General features: G+C 41.5%; 1 protein-coding gene across 1 annotated transcript; it reads right to left on the reverse strand.

Moving 5' to 3' along the window:
• Nucleotides 1-26224, reverse strand: LOC131976965 (complement C4-like). The gene is made up of 41 exons (XM_059340198.1): nucleotides 26114-26224; nucleotides 25126-25309; nucleotides 24864-25035; nucleotides 24712-24782; nucleotides 24536-24624; nucleotides 24360-24445; nucleotides 24178-24265; nucleotides 15509-15638; nucleotides 15241-15370; nucleotides 13948-14060; nucleotides 13699-13857; nucleotides 13436-13606; nucleotides 13149-13340; nucleotides 12671-12814; nucleotides 12458-12584; nucleotides 11692-11760; nucleotides 11385-11594; nucleotides 11179-11290; nucleotides 10853-10923; nucleotides 10632-10771; nucleotides 10309-10524; nucleotides 8386-8437; nucleotides 8183-8272; nucleotides 7894-8100; nucleotides 7642-7720; nucleotides 7314-7506; nucleotides 7125-7220; nucleotides 6657-6819; nucleotides 5791-5984; nucleotides 5484-5642; nucleotides 5335-5394; nucleotides 5154-5244; nucleotides 4885-5068; nucleotides 2937-3027; nucleotides 1695-1769; nucleotides 1516-1618; nucleotides 1315-1404; nucleotides 1117-1203; nucleotides 928-1011; nucleotides 717-849; nucleotides 1-331 (listed from the first exon to the last, which is right to left on the reverse strand). The coding sequence occupies exons 1-41, from the start codon at nucleotides 26182-26184 to the stop codon at nucleotides 190-192; spliced, it is 5118 nt and encodes a 1705-aa protein (XP_059196181.1). The 5' UTR covers nucleotides 26185-26224; the 3' UTR covers nucleotides 1-189.
• Between the last annotated feature and the right edge of the window lie 209 nt (nucleotides 26225-26433).

Here is a 26433-nt window from a genome sequence, read left to right on the forward strand (position 1 = left end):
CTTTCTGTCTGCCAAGCAATGATGTCTCCATATTTATGGATGTTCTTATGCAATGCTTCAATAACTCTAATTATTAATATTACAATTAGAAGTTAATCACCCATGCTGACTATGTATCTCATGGGAAAGTGCTGTAACTGAGTTACACAAAGCAGAAAATAAAAGTTAAGTGAAACAGATTTGTCTGTTTTACTGCGTGCAGCCGTTTAGCTTGTACGCATCTGTAAATGCATTGAACTGTCTACAGCCAGCTTTCATAGCAGTTGCTTTACAATCTTCCTCCGAAGGCTTTTTTTCGACCCAGGTGTTTGACTCCAACAGATACTGCATTCTGTGAAAACAGGGTGTGAGAGTGAACAGAATGAGAATAAGTCAGTGTGAAAAACCTAGATTAAATGGTCACCGGCATGCTCCCAGTTTGTAGAAGCAGGCAGTAATTTTTTAACCACCTAAAGAAATCTTTGGTTATGATTGACATTCGGGGAAATGTAGCTGTTTATCTATGCTCTCGTCAAAGCTACGAACCTCCATTGACAAAAACAATAATTTTACTTTTGGCTTTGACGAGAGCATATAACAGTTCCCCCTGTGTAAACTTAAACAGGGCTTTTTAACAGCAAGGTATGGTGGTGAAAGTATTCTAAATATAGCGTACACTCAACCTGATATAGATCTTTTTAATTCATGTTTTGCTGTTGCATATCAAGTATACTTACGATCCACTTGAGTCGGTTGTGGCGCCATCTTTGCCCATGATGAGATACTGTGTGTTCAGGTCTAACTTTCCTTTACAGTGAAACCTCTTAGCAAACACTCGAACAGAATTCTCTTCCACAAGCTCATCTCCATCTGTTAGATAGATAATATTTATGATAGGTCTTCCAAACATAAACTTAAGGCTACTTCTAAGGCTTACAGTTTACTTACGCGCTCTAAGTACGTCCTTTACAGTCACTCTGTACAGCTCAAAGTTACTCTTTGTGGAAACATCGAAGACTTCAACAATGTATGCTGAAAAAAAAACAGTATCACAATATCAAAGTATGCATTTAAGATGTTTATAGTCAAGATTATGTCAGATATTTTTCACCAAAATGTCTTGTGTGCAGCACTGACCGTAGTCTACTATAGGGGCGAAGCAGGCATGTTCGGTTCTTTGTGTTCTTTTATTGTCGATTGTATTTTGTATTTTATGACAGGGTCCTGAAGAAAAGATGGACATAATGCAGTTTTAATTGTTGACACATCTGAGGGGTAAAGTGAGAGTTATACATGGCTATCTGTCAGTTTGTCAGTCTCGGAGTAATGTCCTACTTTCTGCACATTGGCACACATCCTCTGAACACAGTGTGGAGACCATCTTGCTTCTTTGGGGGGCAGAGTAGAACACAGTACACTTTCTGTCTGCAAGGAAAGCACACATTTCATTTGTAAAGTTTTATTTCTAATTAGTTAAACAAAGATGCCATCTTTCTCCCAACATAGCATTCATATATTATTGAATGAAAAGCTTACTTGGTTCATAATAATCATAGAAGACAGCTGGAGCCGGCTGTAGAAGGCCAATTGGTACTAACTGTTTCGCACCAAAACTAATACATTCCTCCGAGTTAACGAGCTAGGGAGTAAAAGAAGACATATTTTAGTACTTTACATATAAAATGTTTGTGAATGTAAAAAGAGTTCAGCCTTACCTCATCAAAGTAGAGCACCACTCTTCCGTAGGAGGTCTCATAGTGGGAAATGTATCGTTCAGGTTCCTCTTTAAGCTACAAGGGGAAAAAAGAATTTAACCCTTTGATACTATTACCGTTTCAAATTTTATGATGTCCCCAATGTTACGTAAAGGCAGAATATGTAGGATTTGTCTGTTAAAGTTTGTAAACACAACTTTAAAGTTGGCCCCTCCTCTAGCTAATGTGCGTAGTACTTGTGTCCAGACAGGACTATTTAGCAAGATCTGACCCAGACTACACAGATTAAAATGTCAGCCAGACCTTGCCCAGAAACTACCCGAACGCAAAAAAAGAAAAGAGAAAATACAAGCAGAGGGCAGGGCCTCTAAAGATACATACACAAAAAAACTTCTTGGTTAGGTTTAGGAAAAGATGGCGGTTTGGGTTTAAATAAGTAAGATTTTATGTAACTTAAGTTTAATTTTCACGGGACAGGAATGAGATGCCAAACCACCTCTTCTTGCTGCAGACTGTGACACTCATTAAACTATATCACCTGACTTCCAGAGCACTAGCTCTAAGCGTCTAATAATAATGCAGATGGTTTGATAGCCCAATGGGTTTCAGACATGAAAAAAACAGCACGTCATTTCAGCATGTCTGTGTAATGTAAAATGCCAACATTTTTTCTAGCAACTGGGCTTGATTTAACCCAGAATTCCAAAGTGAATCTATTTAAACTGTAAATTGTTATGTTTGCTATCTAACCAACTGTTTAATGACCTAAATACCTTATTTGTTTTCTTGCCAAGAATGAGCTGGATAAGAAGATTGATGTCTCATGTTTTTAAGTCAGATATGATGGCTAACTTAGATTAGAATAAAAATTGAAAATGGGCTGAGAGCTGAACTGGCTCTGTCCTAAACTAACAAATCTGTCTATACACATCCAAAAGAAGACTTAACATATATCTTGTATCTAGTTTTAAAAATGTAGAGATAATTCATTGGTGCCCCTTGATATTTTTCAGTGGGGCGGCCTGATGGCGCCAACAGAAAATCTTGGAGTGGCACCCCAAACCCAAAATCCATTACTGAATTTCAGGAATGCTATGATGCTGTTGTGGTAAAGGTTGTAGGCTTGTTGAAAACTGTTAATATGGAAGTTAGGAATTGCATACTCATTCTAGCAGTTTCTCATTCTACTGCTACTGTTACTAAATATCTGTTGGTGAAGAAGAGGAAGAATGTGCTACTCACTTTTTCGAGGTCTTGAATTTCAGCCTCAAATCCACTCAGAAGTGTGATGTCAGCAATAGCCATTCCTGTGAGATTGATGTGCAGACTATGTCTACACACAGGAAAACAATGAAAGACAGAATGAGTTACGTTGATCAGGACTTGTGACTTTTTCTTCCAAGCTCATTATGCGTTTTAAACAACCCCAATAATAAAATACAAATAAAAATAGAATGCAAGATAAATTAGGCTATATTGTGTTTTCACAGTTTTCAATTAACACAGCAGTTTTTTTAATCAGGGCTGCATTCAAAACTAGAAAATTTCCTCTGGGGGAAATTCTGAAAGGGCTACGGGGGCTACTGCCGGTGTGTGTACACTATGATGAGATTCTTCAGAGATTTCAAACTATGCCCTTTAACCTCAAAATATGTGTGTGTGTGTGTGTGTGTGTGTGTGTGTGTGTGTGTGTGTGTATGTGTGTGTGTAATTAGAATCACATAAAGTTACTGTGTGTGTGTGTGCGTGTGTGTGTGTGTGCGTGCGTGCGTGTGCGTGTGTTTGAAGCATGTGTATGCATGTGTGAGGAGTGTGCGTGTTTCGTGCATGTGTGTGTGTGTATCTGTAACTGTAATCACATCAAAGATCAAAGCAATCAGATCAAAGCAATCAACAGAATTAACTGACACCTGTTAATGAAAGAGTGACAGCAGCCAGAGGTGGACTGGAATTTCTGGCCTTGAACAGAAAGCATTTTTGGCAAAACCATAATACCTATCATTGATCCGACTTCACTTTGAGCGTCCTGAGTTCTTCCTGAACGTCTACATATGTTTTTTTTTTAAGAAAAATAAAAAAATAGCTTTGTTAGAGCGATCTAAAAAAACTGTTCCATCTTCCTTTTTTCCGAAATCTTCCTGCGTTTTGTGTACCTTTCACATTTGAACCGATACGGTACCGATACCCGGTACCTGGGAATCGGTACAGGTACTCAACGGTACCAATTTTCGGTACTTTTGCATTTGTTTATGTGGTAATAAATGTTAATTTGTTTAATAATAAAATCAATTTTTTTCAATTCAACATATTTATTTCTCAAAATATAAACTTTAAAAAATATATCAAAACAATATAAAATCCAGGATGAGCAGTGCTTTATTGTTGAGCGAACGTGCATTTTGTAACATGAAGGTTGCAGTGTTATCAAAGAATGCAGAGGAGCTCTCTCAGGTGGCAAGTGCACAGAGGAGAAACAAAAAAAAAGGTTGCAAGTGCACGTGTGATTTGTTGTGATGACGTCGTAGCTGTGCGGCGCAGCACCGGTCAGACAGTATTGTGGGCGTGGCATGGTTGGAATAAACAAAGTTGAGTCGGGCTGCTCTGTGCACATATCGAGGATGACGCAGGAGTCTGAGGGATTTAATTTCAGCGAGGCAGTTTGGAGTAAATTGGCAGGTAATATTCCTGAGTTGAAGAGCGGAGTATTAGCAGAGGACCAGAGATGCAGCAGCTAGCTGCTAGCTGCTAATGACTGGTCTACAGAAGAATGGAGAGAGCAAACGGAGTAAGGAAGGTCCGATCTCGAGGCAGACGAAGGCCAAGCCCGGGTAGAGACATTGGAGAGATAGCAGCTGGCGGCTAGCAGGCCTAGAGCCGGCTGTTCGTCTCTGCGCCGGGTTGGAAGAGGGCAGCAGCTAGTGGCCGCGGTGAGCAGACAGGACCAGACGAGGAGGTAAATAAAAAAATAAAAAATAGTGCGATCGTCAGCACGCTTGTTAATCAAAGACGTTAAGTGAACACAGGTTGAAATCAATGATCAGTTTAAAATTAACGCCGTTAAGGTACCGAAACATGGTGCTGTTTGATTTTACATGAATCGGTACTCGGTAGTACCGACGGAATTCGGTCGGTACCTATAAAAGAACCGAATTCGGTACCCATCCCTAGATGTAAGTGTAATTCAACCAACCTGACACAGATTGTGTAGCTGACAGTCCCATCTGAGTTCAAGTTGTTATCGACATCTCTCCGGTTTCGGGTTCGAGCATCAAACCTCTCAATAGCGGAACGTGGCATTCGCACCTCCTTCTCCACCACCTCCTCGTTAGCATTAGCGTAGTCATCATAATATTCATAATTTTCTATGACCTTAGCTAGGGAGACAGAGGTTAAAGTAACTGTGTAGCTTTCATCAGCAATACATGCAGTTATGACTTGTCATCAGTGAAAAAGGCTCACCAGTATACTTCACTTTCCCCGTCACTGTGACGTTGATAGACACTTTGTCACAATCGCCCTTGGGGGCCAGTAGATAGTAAGCCTTTACAACCTGAAAAAAACAAACGTGTGTGATGTGGTGATGTACTGTGAATGATGGGTCTTTTTCAGCATATTTACATCATTTATTGATCAAACTTACTTTTAGCTTGGTCTCGCCTTGTCCTGTCAACTGCACATTGATGTTGTTCCCTGTAAATTTCTGGGACGGAACACAAAAACAAACAATTAATATTAATTATTGTTTTTATGTGTGTGTTTAAGTATTATTCTGAATACGCTCTATGATACCTTAAGGTCCGTTTCCACTTTCTCCTTCTTATTTTCCAATTGAAGTGTTACAATGTCATTCCTTCCCTTGACAGTGAACTCTGCTATTAGATTTGTTGCAGGACGGTCAGGCCTTCTTAGCTCATGCTCTGCAAGGGCTTCCAAGGCCACCATGGTATCCTAGGCATGGTAATAAAAAATATTAATTATTATGTTTTCAACATCGGTAATTACTTCAGTGGACTATACTGCATGATGTGGGACCACATGGAATCAGGGGATATGTACTAAGACAGGGATTCATTGGGTTCAAACCATTCTTAATCACCTGTGTTGATTTGAAGCCGCCGTGATAGTTTTCTTGGGTGGTTAACCAGCAGACTGTTTCTTCTGCCCACTTCATCTGCCCCAGTTCCACTGCAGCTAGGAGGGCATAGGCTGTAGACTCGACTGTGCTGGCGTCTGCATTGGCTTGATTCTGTTCACTGGGATTAGTTGTCCACAGATAACAGCCATTCTTCCCTGATAATTTAGAAGTAGACATTGTAAAAATTATAACATATTGTGATACACTCTCTTGCTAAACTTGTAGGTTTTGACCAAAGCAAATGTGGTTGTTGTAATGGTTGGATAATATGTAAATATAAATTGGCAAACTGACAAAGGCCACACACTTAACTATGTCAGGATTAGTGGCATTGCATTTGTTGCAATGCTGTAAATCAATTAGAAGGACCTTTTCCATAATCTCTTTCTTAACTATTTTTTAACTATCAACTGTGAGGGCTGTACGGTGTTGTAGTGGTTAGCACTCTTGGCTCACAGCAAGAGGGTCGCTGGTTCGACTCCCTACTGTGTGGAGTTTGCATGTTCTCCCTGTGTCAGCGTGGGTTCTCACCGGGTTCTCCGGCTTCCTCCCACAGTCCAAAAACATGCACTTTAATTGGTGGCTCTAAATTGCCCGTAGGTGTGAATGAGAGCATGATTGTCTGTCTCTATGTGTCAGCCCTGAGTTAGTCTAAGTGTACCCTGCCTCTCGCCCAATGTCAGCTGGGAGAGTTTAAAGATAATGAATGACTGTTCAACTGTTTCACGTTACCGATATGTATGTATATATGTGTGTGGATAACATCATCAGATTATTATTTCTTTTTATTCATAGGGACCACATCCATTAGTTTTGACTTGACATGCCTTTAGTAGCATGTGCTTCAAGTTTTTTCCAGGTAGATGAATGATTTGTTCCCTCCGGCAGGCAAAGTCCAAGGCAGTATGCTGTAATGGCAACAGCGTAGGGATGCTGAAGCTCATTCAGGTTTGACAGGAGGAATCTTGTTGATTTAGAGATGCCGGCTTCCTGGTAGAAAGAAGCATGGAGACAGTCAATGTTTTCCATCAAATCTAATTAACAAATTATGCATTAAGGCTTTTTCCTTGTACAATTTTTTTGAGACAAAGTTGGTTCAGAGTGTCTGGTTCAAGAGTATAGACAACGGCCCATCAGTTGTATTCATTAAATAAAGCCATTTTCCTAAAAACCACAAATGTTGGCTTCATGGAGGCACTAAAGGAAGAGAAGGTGAAGGTGACTGACCAAAACCCCAAAATCAACACAGTTAGCTTGGCTAAAAACTCAGGACAGTAAGTCTTTATATTACTTACTGCACTATTTTTCAATCCAGTTGGCAGGAACTGAAGGGACCGGTGCAGTGCAAGAGTTATGAATGCCGTAATGGATGCTTTTTGGTCATTTCCTTTCTTCAATGAACACACAGAGATAATTTGTAATCAGAGCACAGCTGTTTAGTTTGTTGGCACATTTAATACTGATTTAACATTAATGCAAGTTACCAGTACTCTTCTGTACAGCACTTGATGTGGGTCATTGAATGACCCATCAGTATTCTGTACTAAGAGCAAGAAAGAGACTGGATGACGGATCTCTTCTAAATCTACAGCCCAAGCCCTCCTGCCCTGGTCCCCAAAAGCCACTGTCTGACGCTCGGCCACCAACGACAGCACTTTCACTATAAGGGCAGTCGCCCTGAGGACAAGACAAAGAAAAACGAGATAGAAAAATCTGATTAAGACTTTGAGATTTCGAAAATTGGATTTCCTGTATAAAATATTGTATTGTATTGTTAAATAGTAAGTAAGGCAGCATAAAACAAAGACTCACCAATAACTAGCTGGTGCTGAATGAAATGATCTATAGTATCCTTGGCCTTTATCCTTGAAATATAAAATCCTTCTATAACCTGACAAGGGAAGTGTTTACTTATTAAAAACAAGTTTTTGAGGGTAGAGTGTTCATAACATGGAAAGGTCAAGGAGGTTGTCCAAAACATTCTTTCTCTGGAGACTATGGACACGGATGGATGGATTTCATAAATGATAAAATGCGATGCTTATATGTTTGGTGTGTTCCTACCTTTCTCAAGTTTATCAAGAGTTTCATCTCTTTTACCAGGAGGCAGTTCAAACCATAGGTCACTCAGGTCAAGGTAGCGGAGAGCTGACACTGTGGGGATGAGTGTTCTTGTTGTCTGTTCTAAACATCCACCAGGCAAAACGATCAGGCTTGCAACCTTCTCAGGAGAAAGAAGGTTCTTTGCATGTGAACTGCCAAATCCAGCTCCTGTCAGATGAAAACATTGAAAGGTTAAAACACTCATTTACAAGCGTCTCTGAATTGTTTGTCTGTGTCTAACAGCACATACCTTCCACTGAAATGAAAATGTTGGTGCTGGAGTCGGGAACTGTGTCGTCTGGAAAAAATCCATCAATCATGACAGAGTTTATGCTCTTGCCTGTCAGGAAAGAGGGATTGATTAAAGCAAAATGAAATGCCAAATACACAAAAGAATAGAAATAATGGCAACTATAAAGCATGTATCATTAGAAAAACACTGAAAGAACTCACCATCTAATTTAAATACTTTGGTTGATTCCTCTCTCTTCTCTAGTCCTTCTGTCTACAACAGGAGAGAAAAAGAGCTGATTACTGTGCGCCCCTTGGCTTCCTTATCAAGGCAAGTGGAAAAAGCATGTTAATGTCAGTTAATAACAATGAATACAACTCAATTTGCAAAAAACAGACTGAGCATTGGTATAAGCATAAATAGAAATCACCAATAAGTGATGATTAAAAAACAGAAAATTGTATATAAGTAGATAAGATATGTCAACGAAGGCGATTTATTAGGTCATGGATTCTAATATGTAATATAGCATGTGTGGAGGCCATTTGTCAGAAATTTGAAAACTAACATTACATCAAACATAATCAAAGTGCCACTGATGCATTATGGGGATGTGGTGTACGCAGGTAAAAGAAGGTTATGGTCCATGCAAAGTTGTGAGAAAAAAGCAAGAAAACAAGAGAACAAAGCCATAGGCTCACCCAGGTGTATGCTGGTTCTCTGCCTACCTACCTACCTATATAACCTCAGGGGCCCACAGTAAGATAGATAAACTAGAAAATTTCCTCTGGGGAAATTTCGAAAGGGCCACTGCCGGTGTGTGTACACTATGATGAGATTCTTCAGAGATTTCAAACTATGCCCTTTAACCTCAAAATGTGTGTGTATGTGTGTGTGTGTGTGTGCGCGCGCGTGCGTGTGTGTGTTTGAAGCATGTGTATGCATGTGTGAGGAGTGTGCGTGCTTACGCGCTTGTGTGTGTGTGTATCTGTAACTGTAATCACATCAAAGATCAAAGCAATCAGATCAAAGCAATCAGATCAAAGCAATCAACAGAATTAACTGACACCTGTTAATGAAAGAGTGACAGCAGCCAGAGGTGGACTGTAATTTCTGGCCTTGAACAGAAAGCATTTTTGGCAAAACCATAATACCTATCATTGATCCGACTTCACTTTGAGCGTCCCGAGTTCTACCTGAACGTCTACATATGATTTTTTTAAAGAAAAATTAAAAAATAGCTTTGTTAGAGCGATCTAAAAAAACTGTTCTATCTTCCTTTTTTCCGAAATCTTCCTGCGTTATTAATATGGGACCCAATGAGGCTGTTGGTGGTGTTGGTGGCGCATCTGTGCGTCTTACGCCCAAACTATAACTCTGACAGCTTTACCAGAGGATTGTGAGGGAGAAGACAAATTTTCCTACATTTCTATGTATAAATTATTTTGAGTGGAATTTGCGGCCTGGAGCGCAGTTTTCAAATGTATTTTTTGACAGTTTTTTCTCTCCCTCTACACTCTGGTGATGATGTCACACACTGTGACACGAACATTCCGTGCAATACACACCCATTATAATCTCAGAATTTCTACAAAAATGATCATGGTCATTGAACAGGGATTGATAAAAAACTATATGGCCTATCGAAACGTGGATTAATACACCAATACACAAGACTTGTGTCTACTGTTTAAAGTTTAAATGGAGTCTCTAGGTGAAATTATGCCGGAGAAGTAGACGTTTAAAAATCTCCAATTATTGTTCTTTTTCGCTCATTTTTTGTCGGTCGTCCCATTCATTTCAATGCTAAATTTTGGGCAGTTTTTCGCGACGTAAGTCCCATACAGCTATTGCTGTATGGGACCAGTGCTCGGTGCGATTGCCCTGAGGCCCCTAATAAATAAAATACTAATTATGTACAACTAGATACACTAAACAATAATAATGATTACACTAAACAAATAACTAGTAAAATTAAATAATATCAAAATTAAAATTAACAAACCTCTAGAATAATCAAACAATACTTATTATTCATAAAATAAATGCACAACTAAATACTAACAAGAAATAAATAGCTCCTACGGTATTTTTTTCATGTTTATTGTGTCAGGCAGATAAAAAATAATTATTTTGTCACCCACCATCACATTCAAAGGCTTTTCAATTGCGTCTATTCCCCACTCATTCTCCATGTCATAAAGACGTATTTTGATGGGTATGGAGCCAGATTCCATGGGGACAGCAGAGAAGGAGACAAACTGGGAAGACTGCGGCGCTAAAGTAATGTTAACAAAGGCCATACTGGTGGCTGAACCAGGTGAGCAAAGTCCTTCAGTTTGTTCCATATGAACTGCAACCTTTGAAAAATCCACAAAAAAAGAAAACCAAGAATTTAATTTAAAAGCATACAGAAGGTGGCTGTTGTTTTCAGCGCTACATAATGTCAGTAATAGGTTATATCTACCTTGAGGCTATTATCGCCATAGTTGTAGATAACAGGAGAAATAGATAGTTGCTCAAATTTCCTCACTGAGTAAGGCAGCCTCAGAGACACAAACACTTTCTTAAATGCTCTGACCTCAGATGGCTTAACCACACAGAATCCTGAATGAAAAAAAGGTATTAATAAGAAGCTCTCCAGTCAAATATCTGAGAAGTATTTATAAGATGGGAAGCTGTTATTACCAGTGGCCTCAGATAGAGTGATGACTTGAACCTCCCATGTGGTGATAGAATCAGGTAGATTCAAATGATAACTGAGAGATTAAGAAAATGTTAAGTAACTGTTGCAAAATGCATAAGTCAAATCCTGTGTCTAATTAACCCAATGCATTTAACACTGAATGATACAAAAAGCAGAAATTACCATATTGATTGAATATTAGAACTAACTATAAACGCTAACAAATGCAAAGGCTAGGAACAAAACTATGGAGTCACTAAGGTTTCAATAGCTGTAATCAGCCACTGAAAAACATACTATGCAAAAACTAAAAAGTTAATTAACTAACCTTCCTTTGCCTCTTATGTCAATTTCTGTGAATGCAATGCTTGGGGTGAAAATTCGTCGAATGTACTGACTTGCATCCAAGAGGAACTCTTCAAACTCTTCTGAGATTTCGGCTAAAAATGAGAAAATGAAAGGTTTGTGATTATGATGCCACAGTGATTCATTGGCGTCCAAGTATATAATGTCTACATGACAGTTTATTCTCACTCCTGCCAAGTCCATTCTGGGCATCCTCTTGTATTTTTTTCTGTCTGAGACGCTCTCCCTCATGGCAGCATTGCAAAAAGACATCTGCACAGTCAGGATTTGGTTCTACCAGAGAAACTCTATTCGCTCTCTCCTGACATGTTCGTGTCATGGGGATGAGAGAAAACCCCCTAACACAGCACTCTTGCAAGTTTTCTGAAAAGTTCGATTCTGAAAATGACATGAAAAGAAAAAGGCAAACATTTATGACATTCTAACGAGAACTGCCTTACATTATCTCAGTTGTCTTAGCAGAATGTTGTCTTACTTAAGGTCATCATTTCCTGTTGAAGGTCCACAGCGCGTCTCTGTCGTACAGATTCTTTACAGCCAAGACCTAGAAAAGTAATAGTGGTTGTTGGTATAAATTGATTAATTCTATAGTTTCATTTGCTAAAAGGTTCACTTCTTCTCACACACAAAGGGTCAACAACCTATTACAAAAAAGATGTTTCCTCTCCATCCTCTAGTGGTAGTACGTAGTCTGACTGGAACTATTGCCTGGCTTGATACCAAAAGATGAAAGTGAGAAAATACATTTTTGTAATTATGTTGAAGCAACCCCATTATCTGAAACTTGTCAGCTCAGTCTGGTCGCAATCAGTTCATTAAACTCAAAACTGTCACATCCCAGCCATGCCCAGTTTCTTCAGGTGTTCCCCAGGGTTCTGTTTTGGGGCCTGTACTATTTATTATCTACCTCTTCCCCCTTGGTCATATCTTCAGAAAGTTTAACATCCACTTTCATTGCTATGCAGATGACACCCAGCTCTATGTCTGCACCAAACCCACACCAGCCTCCCACCATCCTCCATCTGTTACTGTCTTCACCAAGTCAAATCCTGATTTTGCTCCAATTTTCTCAAGCTCAACAGTGAGAGTTGAGTTGAGTTGAGTATTATTATTATTATTATAGGGTACCTGCAATCTTTATCTACGTATACAGGACATACTGTATATCGAAATTCAAACCGTTGTCGTTTAACATTTAACTACAAGGATTTAAATGAAGACAATTCGAGTTTTTTCCATACTCCTTTTCCATTCTGCCTTGGACTGAGATATAAAAGACAGGCCGGCATCTGTGAGTACTGATGCAGGGTCAGCTCCTCCTCCACTGGGTGAGCAGCCAAGGTCATGTGACTGCATAGTGGAAAACACCTGAAAAGTGAGAGCAAGAACTTTAATATGTCGGTTGAATTAGATGATTGTAGTGTGTTGTAAGAAAGTATGTGTGAAAGTGTTACCTGTTTGGCCCTTAGTTTATTATCAGCATTGAGAGCGTAGATGGCTTTATCCACAGCCAGCAAAGCAACTTTGGCATTCTGACCATGTAAATCAAAGTCTAGCCTGGCCGGGTTTCCAGGATTAAATGTTCCTTTATGTTCTACCTAAAGTAAAGTTCAAATAAACAAAGGTTAAGTACATTTAATACATTAAAACAAAACATCTAAATATATGTATATACATGCATAGGGTGTTGCAGTTTACCTAAACAGAATAATATATACTTTGTGATGGCATGCAACATAATAACACCCACTACAGTGCTGTTTGTTACTTCAGGCTGAAGTTGATTTCGTTTGGTCTTAAAAACATGTAATCTACCTGCCAATCACTTCTCTGCCCTATTTATAACAAATGCAACCCATTTACACAAAGTCAACGGAGGCAAAGTTCTGTTTGTCTACTGTCACTCTGCTCAGATCTGTTCTGTTTACTCACCTTGACCTTTATCTCACATTCATCCCTGACATCTAACCACACAGAGTCAGCAATGATGTCACCACCCTGGGTGTGGTAGTAGCCAATCAGACGGAAGGATGGCACCATATCAGACGTTATCAGCAGATTGCCTCTAACATGAGTACCAAATCTGAGTGAACCCTTTTGTACTACGATCCCACGGCTTAAGACCTGAAAAAAAGTCAATTTGAAAATGTTAAGATTTAAATAAACTGCTTTTCTTTGTCAAAACAAAACAGTGTTGCATCCACTCAGATATGCCTCACCATGTAGTATATAAACCCCTGTCCTGGGCCATTGGTGGAGCTGTGGTAATTCACAGTTAGTGACTCGCCCACAGAATATATCCTGTTGGTTAAACTCAGGTACAGGTAGCTGTTACTTGGAGATGAAGCACGTTGAAGCACTTTCTTCTGCATAAGGTCTCCCACCGACCCCTGATGAAATCAAGGAGCAAACCGTTAAACTGAACTAAAGGTTTATCAATTTGATGATGCAGTTATCTTATTAGTTGGAAAGGGAAACTAACTTCAACAGTAATTGGAGCTGCATCTGGAATATTAAATGTAGTAAACACTGTCCCCTCCTGGTCAGTGGTGCCTTGCCAAGATTTCTCTGTAGATTCCGGCACATCAATTTTTACTGCCTCACCAGCTGCTCGGGAGCCATCCGGCAGACGTATGATCGCCTATGATGACAACAAACAAAATATTTTGCATCCCAGTGTCATCACAGTCATGTATATAAGTATGTTCCCATTTCTAAGTTTCATGCATACCACCACATCAAGCGGATATCCAGGAATGAAATATGAGCGAGTTCGAGAGAAATCCATGGTGTATTTGTGAGAGATGATAGGAAGGTAGACTTCTGCCTCTTGTATTTCACCACCTGGGCCATAAAATTCACATGTCAAAAAAATCGAAATTATATTCCTAATATCTTCACCTTTATAGCAGAAGCATTAATAAAATTGTTGTCATTTTTCTTTTCAGATTATCAGAATTATTCAATATTTACCTTACAATGACAATAGAGTACATTCTGAGATTTTTTATGTAGTTTGTAGGATTATGGTAATTCATTTTCACTTAATGACTTTTCCAAGCTGTGTATTGTTTTATTATTATAGTATTATTATTATTATTATTATTATTATTAGGATAATAAGACCCTTGAAGTTTAGAAGAGGTTGTGTGCAAAGTGAGTCAAACTGCTGTATCTTAAAGGAACACTCCACCGTTTTTTCATATTAAAACATGTTATTCGGTCAAGTAAGACGAGTTGATACAGACCTCTTGCGTCTCAATGCGTGCACTCAATCGCCCTGGCGCGCGGCGCCACTTGGCTAGCACTTAGCTTAGCCCAGTTCATTCATTAGGATCCAAACAGATGGACAGTTAGAAGCGACCAAACTCCTCCACGTTTTCCCTATTTATCATCACTCCTGAAAAATCTTCTCCCCTCAGGAGTGATGATATTACTGCGCCGAGTCGAAGTGCTCCCAAGTGCTATTCCGCCATACATTATAGTTATCCTTTTTATCCGCTTAGAAAAGCGCCACGTTTTATTTTGTGTCGCCATACTTGGTCGTTTAACTACTCGTGTAGCTGTATTTAAATAGGGAAAACGTGGAGGAGTTTGGTCGCTTCTAACTGTCCATCTGTTTGGATCCTAATGAATGAACTGGGCTAAGCTAAGTGCTAGCCAAGTGGCGCCGCGCGCCAGGGCGATTGAGTGCACGCATTGAGACGCAAGAGGTCTGTATCAACTCGTCTTACTTGACCGAATAACATGTTTTAATATGAAAAAACGGTGGAGTGTTCCTTTAACACATCTCTCATTAAATTCCATTTTGCAACATCAAGAGTCATGGCATTGCCCTGGAACTGCATAACAAGAACCAGCTGTCAAGTAATTTAAAACCAAACAGGAGTAAACATCATACTGTACTTTGCACAGCACCTCACTGTCTGCAAAACAACACATACTTTACATGTTATGAAATTTTATTCTCTCTTAACACCGTCTTGGTTGCTGACATGAAGATTGGTATAATGAGTGTCTTTACTTTGTATGTTGGTGACAAATACTCCCAAGTAGAGTTGTGCTCCACTTTGCTGTATTTCAGAGAGGGTTCGCTTCAGCTGATTTTGGAGGTGTTGTATCTGGAAAGAAGCTGTTGCAGTTCCATCTTTGACCTGCAAGAAATTGTGTAAATTGTTAATGTGCAAGTGAACTACTGCAACACTTGAGATGCAATGTGTTGCCAGATTATGTGACCTCTGATCTTGAAAAGAGCTGCATTGTAAAGTTTAAATAGATATCTGTTTCCTCACCGAACCAGTCAAGGTTAGTCCTCTGATAACGTCAGGCTTCATATTTAGACCAGACCTTGAAACGTTGCTTTTTTGTACCAATCCAAACGTGCAGTGGTAAGCCCCTTTGACTTTCTCACCATGTGAATAGCTAGAAAACAAAACATTTTGTCATCATAATAATTCAATCATAGTGTGACTACTTATGTTAAGACAAAAAAAAGGAGTCTGATGACTCCATAACTAAGCTTAACTTAAACAACAAGTTAAGCTTTTTGTCCAATAGTAAACTCCCTGAGGGAAGAGGCAGAGCAGCCATATAGGGAAAGCTAATAAACATTTTCACCATAAAATATGATCTGTCAGTCCAACCAAAATCAGTGACATAGCTGGTTGATTGTAAGTGCCATAAAAGCCACTTCTCCCAGGATATCATATCCACCCACCAAAGTTACACTGCAAAAAAGCCAACTTGTATTTTTTGGCCTAAAACAGTGATTTAAGTTGGTAAAACTTGGAAATATAAATTATTGACATTTAGGGCAATTATGTAAGTTAGCACAACCAAGGAAACAAGTTGGTGAGTTGTTGTTACTTATATCTTTAAGTTGGGGTTCACAACAAGGGACAATAGTTCTGCTAACTCTTATTTCTTTGTTGTGAAATGCAGGAAAGCGGTGAAATTCGGTCATTAGCATATGCTAGCAGCTAACTGATGCTAGCAGCGCTGCTTGTTACAGCTACAAGAGTAGCCATTAGCATATCAATGCTAACTCAAAATTGTGGTCTCAACATTAGCTAACATTTCATAGCGGCGTTACAATCGTGCCAATTCAGCACATTGCAGAAGTTAGCAGAAGTAAGGATTAAAAGTTATTACAATGTAAAATTATAAGTTAGTACAACTTACAGTTGAGTTGACAAAAATCTGAATTCAGAGTTGAGCAAACTCAAAAACAAAATTTAAAATATTTAGTAGGGGTGCACCGATCGATCGGCGCCGATTTCCTTAATTTTGCGCGATCGGCGAGCGGCAGTTAGCTACAGTTAGCTCTGTAGCAGTACAGTGTGTATGTGCTAACAGGCTAACAGTTAGCTCTGTAGCAGTACAGTGTGTATGTGCTGCTGCTGCAGGAGGTGTTCACTTAGCGATCTCTGTTTGTTTACAACAAGCACCGACACGTTTCTTCTGCTACAGTTTGGCATCTAGCGCGTCACACTGTATAATCAAATGCTACGCTGCCCCCGTGTGGAAGGCACCAGTAATACAACTTTTTTTCCTTCCAGATATGATGAACTATTCGATTTTTTTGATTTAATGACTATTCGAATATTCGAAAAATCGATGCCCATCCCTAGTTGTATGTATGTTGTACTATAACGAAACCAACGACACTTTATTTATGGTTGCAGTTCTTTTGTTACTTTGTCCTGTAAATTGTTGCTATTTATTTTAAGTTCAGTATTTTATTAACTACCTCAGACATTGGGATTTCCTTTATTTGTTAAAGAAAATAATCGGCAGGTCAGGTTTTTAAAAATCAGTGATCGGCCAGAAAATTGCAATCGGTGCACCCCTAATATTTAGTTTAATTGTCCAACTTAAAATTTTTTCGAAGTTTGTTGCCTTGAAATTTTGAGTTCGCCCAACTTTTCTTCTTTTTTTGCAGTGTACTTGGTGCAGAAACAACGAAATAGTTAAGCAATGTTGCTTTAATGACATTATCACCTGTGTATACAGTATCCACTTTTAGCTTGTTTTGGGGTTTTATGATAAGGTAGTTGTGAGTGGACTTCATACAGTAGCGTTAGTTAGTAATGTTAGGGGGCTTTTACACCTGAGCTGTTTGGTCCGCTTGAAACAAACTCTGGTGCATTTTGTCGGATGGTACATTGGATTTTTGCTGGTGTGAATGCTCAAACGAACTCTGGTGCAGACCAAAGAACTGAACTCTGGTCTGCTAAAAAACGGAGGTCTCGGTTCTAATCCAAGTGCACCAAAGTTCAGTTTGCCTCAGGTGGAATGCAGTCCAGACCAAAGGAAGGAAATGAACCAAAACACAGTGCTTTATGGGTTGAATTTGGTTGGACAAGGTAGTAGCAGGCTTGAAAAATGTCTAGTGGACAGTTGGGTCAAATGAGGAAGTAAAGGTCCTTATCAAAATATGTTAAGACGATCACATAACACAGTTGCTTGTGGCTACAAAGAAAAGCAACATAATGGTGGCTAATGATTTCAATCACACAGCGGATCAATGCTGCATAAAAGACAAAAAACAATCTGTGACTTGCTTCACAAAAGGGGCAGCTCTTTCCCTCACATATTCTGTCAAATAATTAAAGGACAGTATTAGCAGCTTGAAATTTGTTTACAAAGCTTGGATTAACTTGATAAAGCACAATGTGGAAGCAAACAAACCAAATGAAAAATGCAACAATGTTTCAACTTCACCACTGAATCACACTGAGTTTACCACACTTTATATTTGAAAGTTAAAGAGGAAATCCTTTCTGTGGTTGTTGGACTAGCATTAGGTGTTAGCCTGCGTCAGGGAAAAGAGACTGAAAAATGTTAGCAACTTTGTAAGGCAGATATTTCTGCTGTTAATTTTCCAACTTGTTTATGAATTCTTGCAGTATATATATAGTGCCCCATATTGATTAAATGTTGCCTTAACTTCAGTATCCATCCATCCATTTTCTTCCGCTTATCCGGGGCCGGGTCGCGGGGGCAGCAGGCTAAGCAGGGCATTCCAGACGTCCCTCTCCCCAGCCACAACGTCCAGCTCCTCCTGGACCCCGAGGCGTTCCCAGGCCAGGAGAGAGATATAATCCCTCCACCGTGTTCTGGGTCTTCCCCGGGGCCTCCTACCAGTTGGACGTGCCCGGAACACCTCTAACGGGAGGCGCCCGGGAGGCATCCTTACCAGATGCCCAAACCACCTCAGCTGACTCCTTTCGACGCGAAGGAGCAGCGACTCTACTCCGAGCTCCCTCCGGATGTCTGAGCTCCTCACCCTATCTCTAAGGCTGAGCCCAGCCACCCTACGGAGGAAGCTCATTTCAGCCGCTTGTATCCGCGATCTTGCTCTTTCGGTCACTACCCAAAGTTCATGACCATAGGTGAGGGTTGGAACGTAGATGGACCGGTAAATCGAGAGCTTTGCCTTCCGGCTCAGCTCCTTCTTCACCACGACGGTCCCGTACAACGCCCGCATCACTGCTGACGCTGCACCAAACCGCCTGTCCATCTCACGCTCCGTTCTACCGTCACTCGTGAAGAAGACCCCGAGATACTTGAACTCCTTCGCTTGAGGCAGTACCTCTCTCCCCACCCAGAGGGGGCAGTCCACCGTTTTCCGGCAGAGAACCATGGCCTCAGACTTGGAGGTGCTAACTCTCATCCCAACCGATTCGCACTCGGCTGCAAACCGCCCCAACGAGTGCTGGAGGTCCCGGCTTGATGAAGCCAAAAGAACCACATCATCTGCAAAAAGCAGAGATGCAATTCTTAGGTCACCAAACCGAATCCCTTCCTCCCCCCGGCTGCGCCTTGAGATCCTGTCCATGAAAACCACAAACAGAATCGGAGACAAGGGGCAACCCTGGCGGAGGCCAACACCCACTGGGAACGTGTTTGACGTTGTGCCGAGTATGCGGACACAGCTCTCACTTTGGTTACATAGGGACCGGATAGCTCGTAGCAACGAGCCCGGTGCCCCATATTCCCGCAGTACCCCCCACAAGACTCCCCGAGGGACACGGTCGTAGGCCTTCTCCAAGTCCACAAAACACATGTAGACTGGATGGGCAAACTCCCATGACCCCTCCAGAAGTCTCGCAAGGGTAAAGAGCTGGTCCGTTGTTCCACGGCCAGGACGGAAGCCGCATTGTTCCTCCTGAATCCGAGGTTCGACAATTGGCCGGAGCCTCCTTTCCAGCACCCTGGAGTAGACTTTTCCGGGGAGGCTGAGGAGTGTGATTCCACGGTAATTGGAACACACCCTCCGGTCCCCCTTTTTGAAAATGGGAACCACCATCCCAGTCTGCCACTCCACTGGCACTGTCCCAGACCTCCACGCGACACTGAAGAGGCGTGTCAACCATGACAGCCCAACAGTGTCCAGAGCCTTCAGCATCTCAGGGCGAATCTCATCCAACCCTGGCGCCTTGCCGGCAGGTAGCTTTTTGACTACCTCGGCGACCTCTGCCAGGGATACTGGTGAGTCTTCCCCTGAGTCTTCAGACTCAAAGTGTTCTTTCCACCGTCCGACGACATCCACAGGTCGGGTCAGCAGGTCTCCGCCCCCGCTGAACACAGCTTGGGCCAAGCCCTGCTTTCCCTTCCTGAGACGCCCGACGGTTTTCCAGAACCTCTTTGAGGCCGACCAAAAGTCCTCCTCCATAGCCTCCCCGAATTCCTCCCATACCCGAGTTTTTGCTTCAGCGACTGCCGCAGCTGCAGCCCTTCTGGCCAAACGGTACCTGTCTGCTGATTCCAGAGACCCCTCGGCCAGCCAAGACCGAAAGGCCTCCTTCTTCAGCTTGACGGCCTCCCTCACCGCTGGTGTCCACCAGCGGGTTCTTGGGTTGCCGCCACGACAGGCACCGACGGCCTTCAGGCCACAGCTCCTACCAGCCGCATCAACAATTGAGGCTTTGAACATGGCCCATTCAGACTCCATGTCCCCAACCTCACCCGGGATGTTGGAGAAATTCTTCCGGAAGTGTGAGTTGAAGACCCTGCAGACAGGGGCCTCCGCTAGACGTTCCCAGTTCACCCTGTGACGGCCCCAGGCCCCACCCGGGTGTGGGTGTGTGTTTGTTTGTTTGTCTGTTGTTTCAGGGTGCTGGATTGGATCCGATTGGAGGCAGCTGGCCACTGTCTCCACGCCTTTAAAACCCGCCCTCCTGAGGGGTTTGGTCTCTTATTGTTCCCTTGGCATCATGGAGGAGCTGATCACCTTTGTTTGAGTTCTCTGTGTTTAGTTTTCCATTATATTAAGTTGACCGGGTAGTATGTTTTCTGTCAGCTCCTTTGGTTTAGTTTAGTAAAGATTTGGTTATGTTGTTTCATGTTGGATTCATTTTGTTAAAATAAATTATATTTTTCCATTTAATCCCTATATGCTTCCTTAGTTTTGTGTGGTCTGTGAGCCGGATCATAACAAATTGGGGGCTCGTCTAAAAAGAGAATAGGTTGTAAGTGGTGTTAATTGTTTGGTTATGGTGATATATGTTTTTTGTGGTTGTTGTTTGTTTGTAGTGGCGCTTTGTTGGGAGTTCACGTGTTTCCTTTGTGCCGGCAGGGAAGTGGCGGGACTGATGGGTTTCCCCAGGGAGTGACGTCATCCTTGGGATTCCCTTTCTAGCGTCCAGTTTAGGAAGCTTATGTTGGGATTTGGAATGTGGTTAAGTATTTTTCTTGGTTATGTAGTCCAGGGAATTAAAGGATGTAGTGCAGATTTTGCCTTTGTCGATTTTGTGAGACAGTCGCGGGACAGGGAGAAGTGAGCACTGACCGTTTTTATGCGCATAATGCACCTGTTGAGATGACTCCCCTGTAGGCATAGCGCGGTTCCTCTTTGGGATTCGTGTGCAGTACATGTAATGTGGGGTGAAAGTGGTTGGAGCGGTTGTCTCGGGAGCACGTCCGTAGTGTTGGCGGGGTTGCCAGCGTGCTGGTCGCCTTTGTCCACACTACTGGTTTTTAGTGCGTAAATACCCGCCGTGAGTACCCCCTGAAGACTAGGGTTGAGTTAGGTAGATCGGGTTAGGCAGTTAGAGGGGACGCTCGACTTTATGAGGTTTGTAGCCCTCGGTTGCGCATGAGTGGGGTCAGTGTTGTGCTTTTTTGTTGTTACCGGAGACTGTCTGGTGTGGTTAAATCATGGCATCAGTGGAAGATTTTGTGCGCGCTCCGTCGGAGGCGTTATTGGATCAATGTAACAGAGATCAGCTGTTGAAAATAGCAGAGCATTTTGTAATATCGGTAGGTGACAAAAGATTAAAAGATAATGTTCGGGCTATTATTAAGGAAAATTTGTATGAGTTAAATGTTCTTAAACCATTGCAGGAATCACCGGTTGTAACTAATCTGGCTGGGGCGGATGGGTTGCAGGGCGCACTCGCGGAGCCTGGCCCTGAGCTGGCCTTGAGTTTTGAGCAGCAGAAGGAATTGCTGAGATTGCGGATGCAACTAGAGACGGGAAAAGAGTTGGAATTGGAAAAATTGCGACAGAGAGCAGAGTTTGATAAAGCGGTGGCTGTGGAACAAATACGGCAGCAAACAGAAAAAGCTAAACTTGATTTGGAAGCTATGAAGTTGAATCTGCTTAAGGAGGGAAAATTGTCTGATGTGTCAATGAATGAGTCGACTCGGATTGGTGATCACTCGCGGGACATTGTGAGTAGTTTACGGTTGGTACCGAGATTTAATGAGAGGGAGGTTGAAATTTTTTTCACGTTGTTTGAGCGAGTTGCAGATGCACGAGGCTGGGATGATGCGGACCGCACGGTCTTGCTGCAGTGCGTATTAACGGGACGCGCGCAGGAGGCTTTTTCCTCGTTGACAACAGAGGATAGCGGTAATTATGTGAAGGTTAAAACGGCAGTTTTGAAAACTTATGAAATGGTCCCCGAGGCTTATCGACAGCGATTTAGGAGCTGGAAAAGGGGGGACAAATCATGCTTAGAGTTTGCCCGTGATTTGTTAACTCACTTCAACCGCTGGTGTTCAGCAGCTGAGGTAAAAGACTTTGATGGTTTGTGTAACTTGATGGTGCTTGAACAGTTTAAAAATTCGGTTCCGGAACGAGTTGCAATGTACTTAAGTGAACAGAAAGTGAAAACGGCTGCAGAGGCTGCTGCGTTAGCGGATGATTATTTGTTGACCCACAACGTCGGTGGAAATCCGCGTACTGCGTTTGGCGCTGGCAGGGGGAATGACCTTGTTGGTGGGCTGCAGTTCTCTGGGCGTCCTGGTGGAAGTTTTGGTCCGAGGCAGAGGGGTGATCGTAGTGTCCGTGAGTCTGAGGATGTTTGTCAAGGATAACATAGTGGCAGATGCCCTGTCGAGAGCCCCATGCCAGTAGTTTCATGTCTTCATTATGAATGTTTCTGTCTTTCTCTTAAATTTGCTTCAAGGTACCAGTAGCTGAGATGGGATAGAAACTACATGATAGTGGACAAGTGAAAAACTGTTAAGGTGAATCTGTATTTTGGAAGAATGTAATTTCTGTGATATTTCAAATATATGCATTGGTATGGGTAAAGATTATTAGTAAAAATGATGTAGTTGTGCAAATTGTTGTTTACATGTTGTAGCAGGCCAGGGTTGGGACCCTGTCTTTATGGGGGGGGGTGTGACGGCCCCAGGCCCCACCCGGGTGTGGGTGTGTGTTTGTTTGTTTGTCTGTTGTTTCAGGGTGCTGGATTGGATCCGATTGGAGGCAGCTGGCCACTGTCTCCACGCCTTTAAAACCCGCCCTCCTGAGGGGTTTGGTCTCTTATTGTTCCCTTGGCATCATGGAGGAGCTGATCACCTTTGTTTGAGTTCTCTGTGTTTAGTTTTCCATTATATTAAGTTGACCGGGTAGTATGTTTTCTGTCAGCTCCTTTGGTTTAGTTTAGTAAAGATTTGGTTATGTTGTTTCATGTTGGATTCATTTTGTTAAAATAAATTATATTTTTCCATTTAATCCCTATATGCTTCCTTAGTTTTGTGTGGTCTGTGAGCCGGATCATAACAACCCTCACTACCCGTTTGGGTTTGCCAGGTCTGTCCAGCATCCTCCCCCGCCACCTGATCCAACTCACCACCAGGTGGTGATCAGTTGACAGCTCTGATCCTCTCTTCACCCGAGTGTCCAGAACATGCGGCCGCAGATCTGACGATACGATAATGAAATCGATCATCGATCTTTGGCCTAGAGTGCTCTGGTACCAGGTACACTTATGAGCAACTCTATGTTCGAACATGGTGTTTGTTATGGACAATCCATGACTAGCACAGAAGTCCAATAACAGAACACCACTCGGGTTCAGATCGGGCAGGCCGTTCCTCCCAATCACCCCCCTCCAGGTACCGTCATCGTTGCCCACGTGAGCGTTGAAGTCTCCCAGAAGAACTACAGAGTCTCCAGGCGGTACCCCTTCCAGGACACCGCCCAGAGACTCCAAGAAGGCCGGGTACTCCGAACTGCTGTTCGGTGCATAGGCACAAACAACAGTCAGAGACCTTCTCCTCGCGACTTGCAGCCGCAAGGAGGCGACCCTCTCGTTCCTCGGGGAGAACTCCAACACAGCGGCGCTCAGCCGGGGGCTTGTGAGTATCCCCACACCCGCCCGGCGCCTCTCACCCTGGGCAACTCCGGAAAAAGAAGAGAGTCCAGCCTCTCTCCAGGAGTTTGGTTCCAGAGCCCACGCTATGTGTGGAGGTGAGCCCAACTATTTCTAGCTGGTAACGCTCCACCTCCCGCACAAGCTCGGGCTCCTTCCCCGCCAGCGAGGTGACGTTCTACGTCCCCAGAGCTAGCCGCTGGAGCCGGGGGTCAGCACGCCCAGGTACCCGCCTTCGCCTGCTACCCGACTCCCACTGCACCCGACCCCTATGCCCTACTCTGCGGGGGGTGGGCCCACAGGTCTAACTTCAGTAAAGTAAGTTAAATGGAGTATTATTCAACACTTACCTTGCTGAGATGGTGAAGTTAAATTGTTCAGCATTCAACAAAATATAGCTCTCCTCCGGTTTAATGTTCACCTCAAAACTTGGTAAAACTAGGGAGTGGGACAATGAAAATGTTATTGAGAGGGATAGGAGATGATCTGTCAATTTAAAGCAAATTGAAATACTTAAATCAAATTAGCTTACCAAATTGTTTGACTTTGAACTCTAGGGAAGCAGCATTTGCTTCATAATCTTCATCATAGTGTGCTTTGATCTTCCATGTGCCCATCCTTTGTAAAGAAAATAAACAAATCATCATGATAAGTCAAAGTCTCTAGTGCTGTTATGGCACAGTTTATTATAAATCTGTTTTTACATACTTGGCCACATCAGGTATGGAAAATGAGTCTCTAATAACTCCTCCCTTTGCAGTCTTGAGGGACTTCATCACTCTGTTTCCAGCAGCATTCTATCATAAACAAAACAAAAACATTAATCATTTTAAACAAACCTTTTTAAAGTTCTTTGCATTCCTTGGGAAAATGTATTTACTCACAATTACTGATATCCGGACCACATCCATATGAGGCCTGAATTTGTGGTCAAGAGTGAATATCCTGTATTTCACTAGAAGAGAGATAATGAACATAAATGGCAATTTATCCACAATGTTTTACATTTCTTAACATTTGCTGGCTTTCCTTTTACCTCTTTGTGTTGGGTTGTAGATTGGCTGGTCGGTCTGAATGAAGATATTGCCTCTGCGTTTTGATACCGTGACAAATGTTGACTTCGGAATACTGAACGAGGGACTCTCTGCCTTCAGCGTAACATAGTTTAAGGTTTGTGGAGGCAGTCTTGACACCTTTTCCCTATCCAACTGTAAGGATGTAAATAAGATGTTAAGTTTATGACCTCTCAGTCCTGTCTAACTGGTTGCTCTTTGTATGAGAAGAGAAGTTTGTCATACCATGAGCTCAACTGTTTTGATCCTCTCTTGCTCACTACACTGAACAGTTTTCTCTGCAGACAAGCGATTGTCGCTACTCCCATGCTTCAGGTAGAGAGTAACAGGACTATTTAGATTAGACATCTGGACAAGCACTTTCTCTTTAACACCCACATGAAACACAGTGGGGGCTGAGATGAAGAATCTGCACACAAATAAGAAAAATAACACTTATAATGCATCCTTCATTGCTAGATTGTACATTATCACCTGCAGTGCTGCATATTTTGCATATTTTTCCAGTGGTGGAAAGGGTATTTTGATCCCTTACTTAAGTAAAAGTACTAATACTGTAAAATTACTCCACTACAAGTAAAAGTCCTGCATTCAAAACTTACATATCAGCATCAAAATGTCCTTTATTTTTTTCTCCATTATTTTATATATTCTAAATATATTATTAGATTATTTGTGTTGATGCATATATATATAAGCAGTATTTTAATTTCCTCAAGGCAGGGCTAATTTAACTACTTAATATACTGTTATAAGTAAGTAAGTAAAGTTTATTTATAGAGCACTTTTCACAGATAAAATCACAAAGTGCTTTACAGAAAAAAATAAGATAGGGGAACATAAGACAATTAAAACACAATTAAAACAATTATGAGGTTTAATTTAAAAATATGTCTAATCACTTTAAATGTATCTCTTTTTTATGTTAAATCTGAAAAAAAGTACAACATTTGCCCCAAAATGTAGTGGAGTGGAAGTATAAAGCTACATAAAATGGAAATAATAAAGTAAAGTACCTCAAAATTGTACTTAAGTACAGTAATTGAGTAAATGTACATTGTTACATTCCACCACTGTCTATTACATTATAACAAAATGTCATAAAAATCATTTGACATATATTATACTGGAAAAAAAACAAGTTAATCATTATGTATAATATCAAATCTTAAAAGACAGAAAGCTTATTTTAAGCAGATTTCTCGACTATTACCCATTGTCCACTGAAGAAGCTGATTCCACAGCTATGAGGAGGAACAGAATGGAAAAGATGCGGCGCTCCATCGTGCAGCTGCTGTTCTGGCTCCAGCCGCTGATTAACTGAGCTTTGTTATTCATCTACGCCTGTATTTCTCAATCGTTGGATCTCTCAGTGCCCTCCCTCATTTTTTTTTTTTAAGAAACATAAGTATCATTACACAGAGTGATATCTACTATTACTATTATTATTTTTATATATTATATATCATATTATTTTATTTATAATTATTTATAATTATTTTAATTATTGATAATTATTTTATTTTATTTTAT

This window comes from Centropristis striata, chromosome 8 (genome assembly GCF_030273125.1).
Source record: "Centropristis striata isolate RG_2023a ecotype Rhode Island chromosome 8, C.striata_1.0, whole genome shotgun sequence".
NCBI classification, from domain to species: Eukaryota; Metazoa; Chordata; class Actinopteri; order Perciformes; family Serranidae; genus Centropristis; species Centropristis striata.

What these genes read in the sequence shown, in the direction of transcription:
- LOC131976965 (XM_059340198.1), bottom strand. Translation starts at nt 26,184, where the DNA reads ATGGAGCGCCGCATCTTTTCCATTCTGTTCCTCCTCATAGCTGTGGAA. An exon ending in CACTCTATCTGAGGCCACTG is followed by an intron (nt 10,772 to 10,852) that starts GTAATAACAGCT and finishes TTTTTCATTCAG; the next exon opens with GATTCTGTGTGGTTAAGCCA. An exon ending in TGAAGCACATGCTACTAAAG is followed by an intron (nt 5,985 to 6,656) that starts GCATGTCAAGTC and finishes CTAAATTATCAG; the next exon opens with GGAAGAATGGCTGTTATCTG.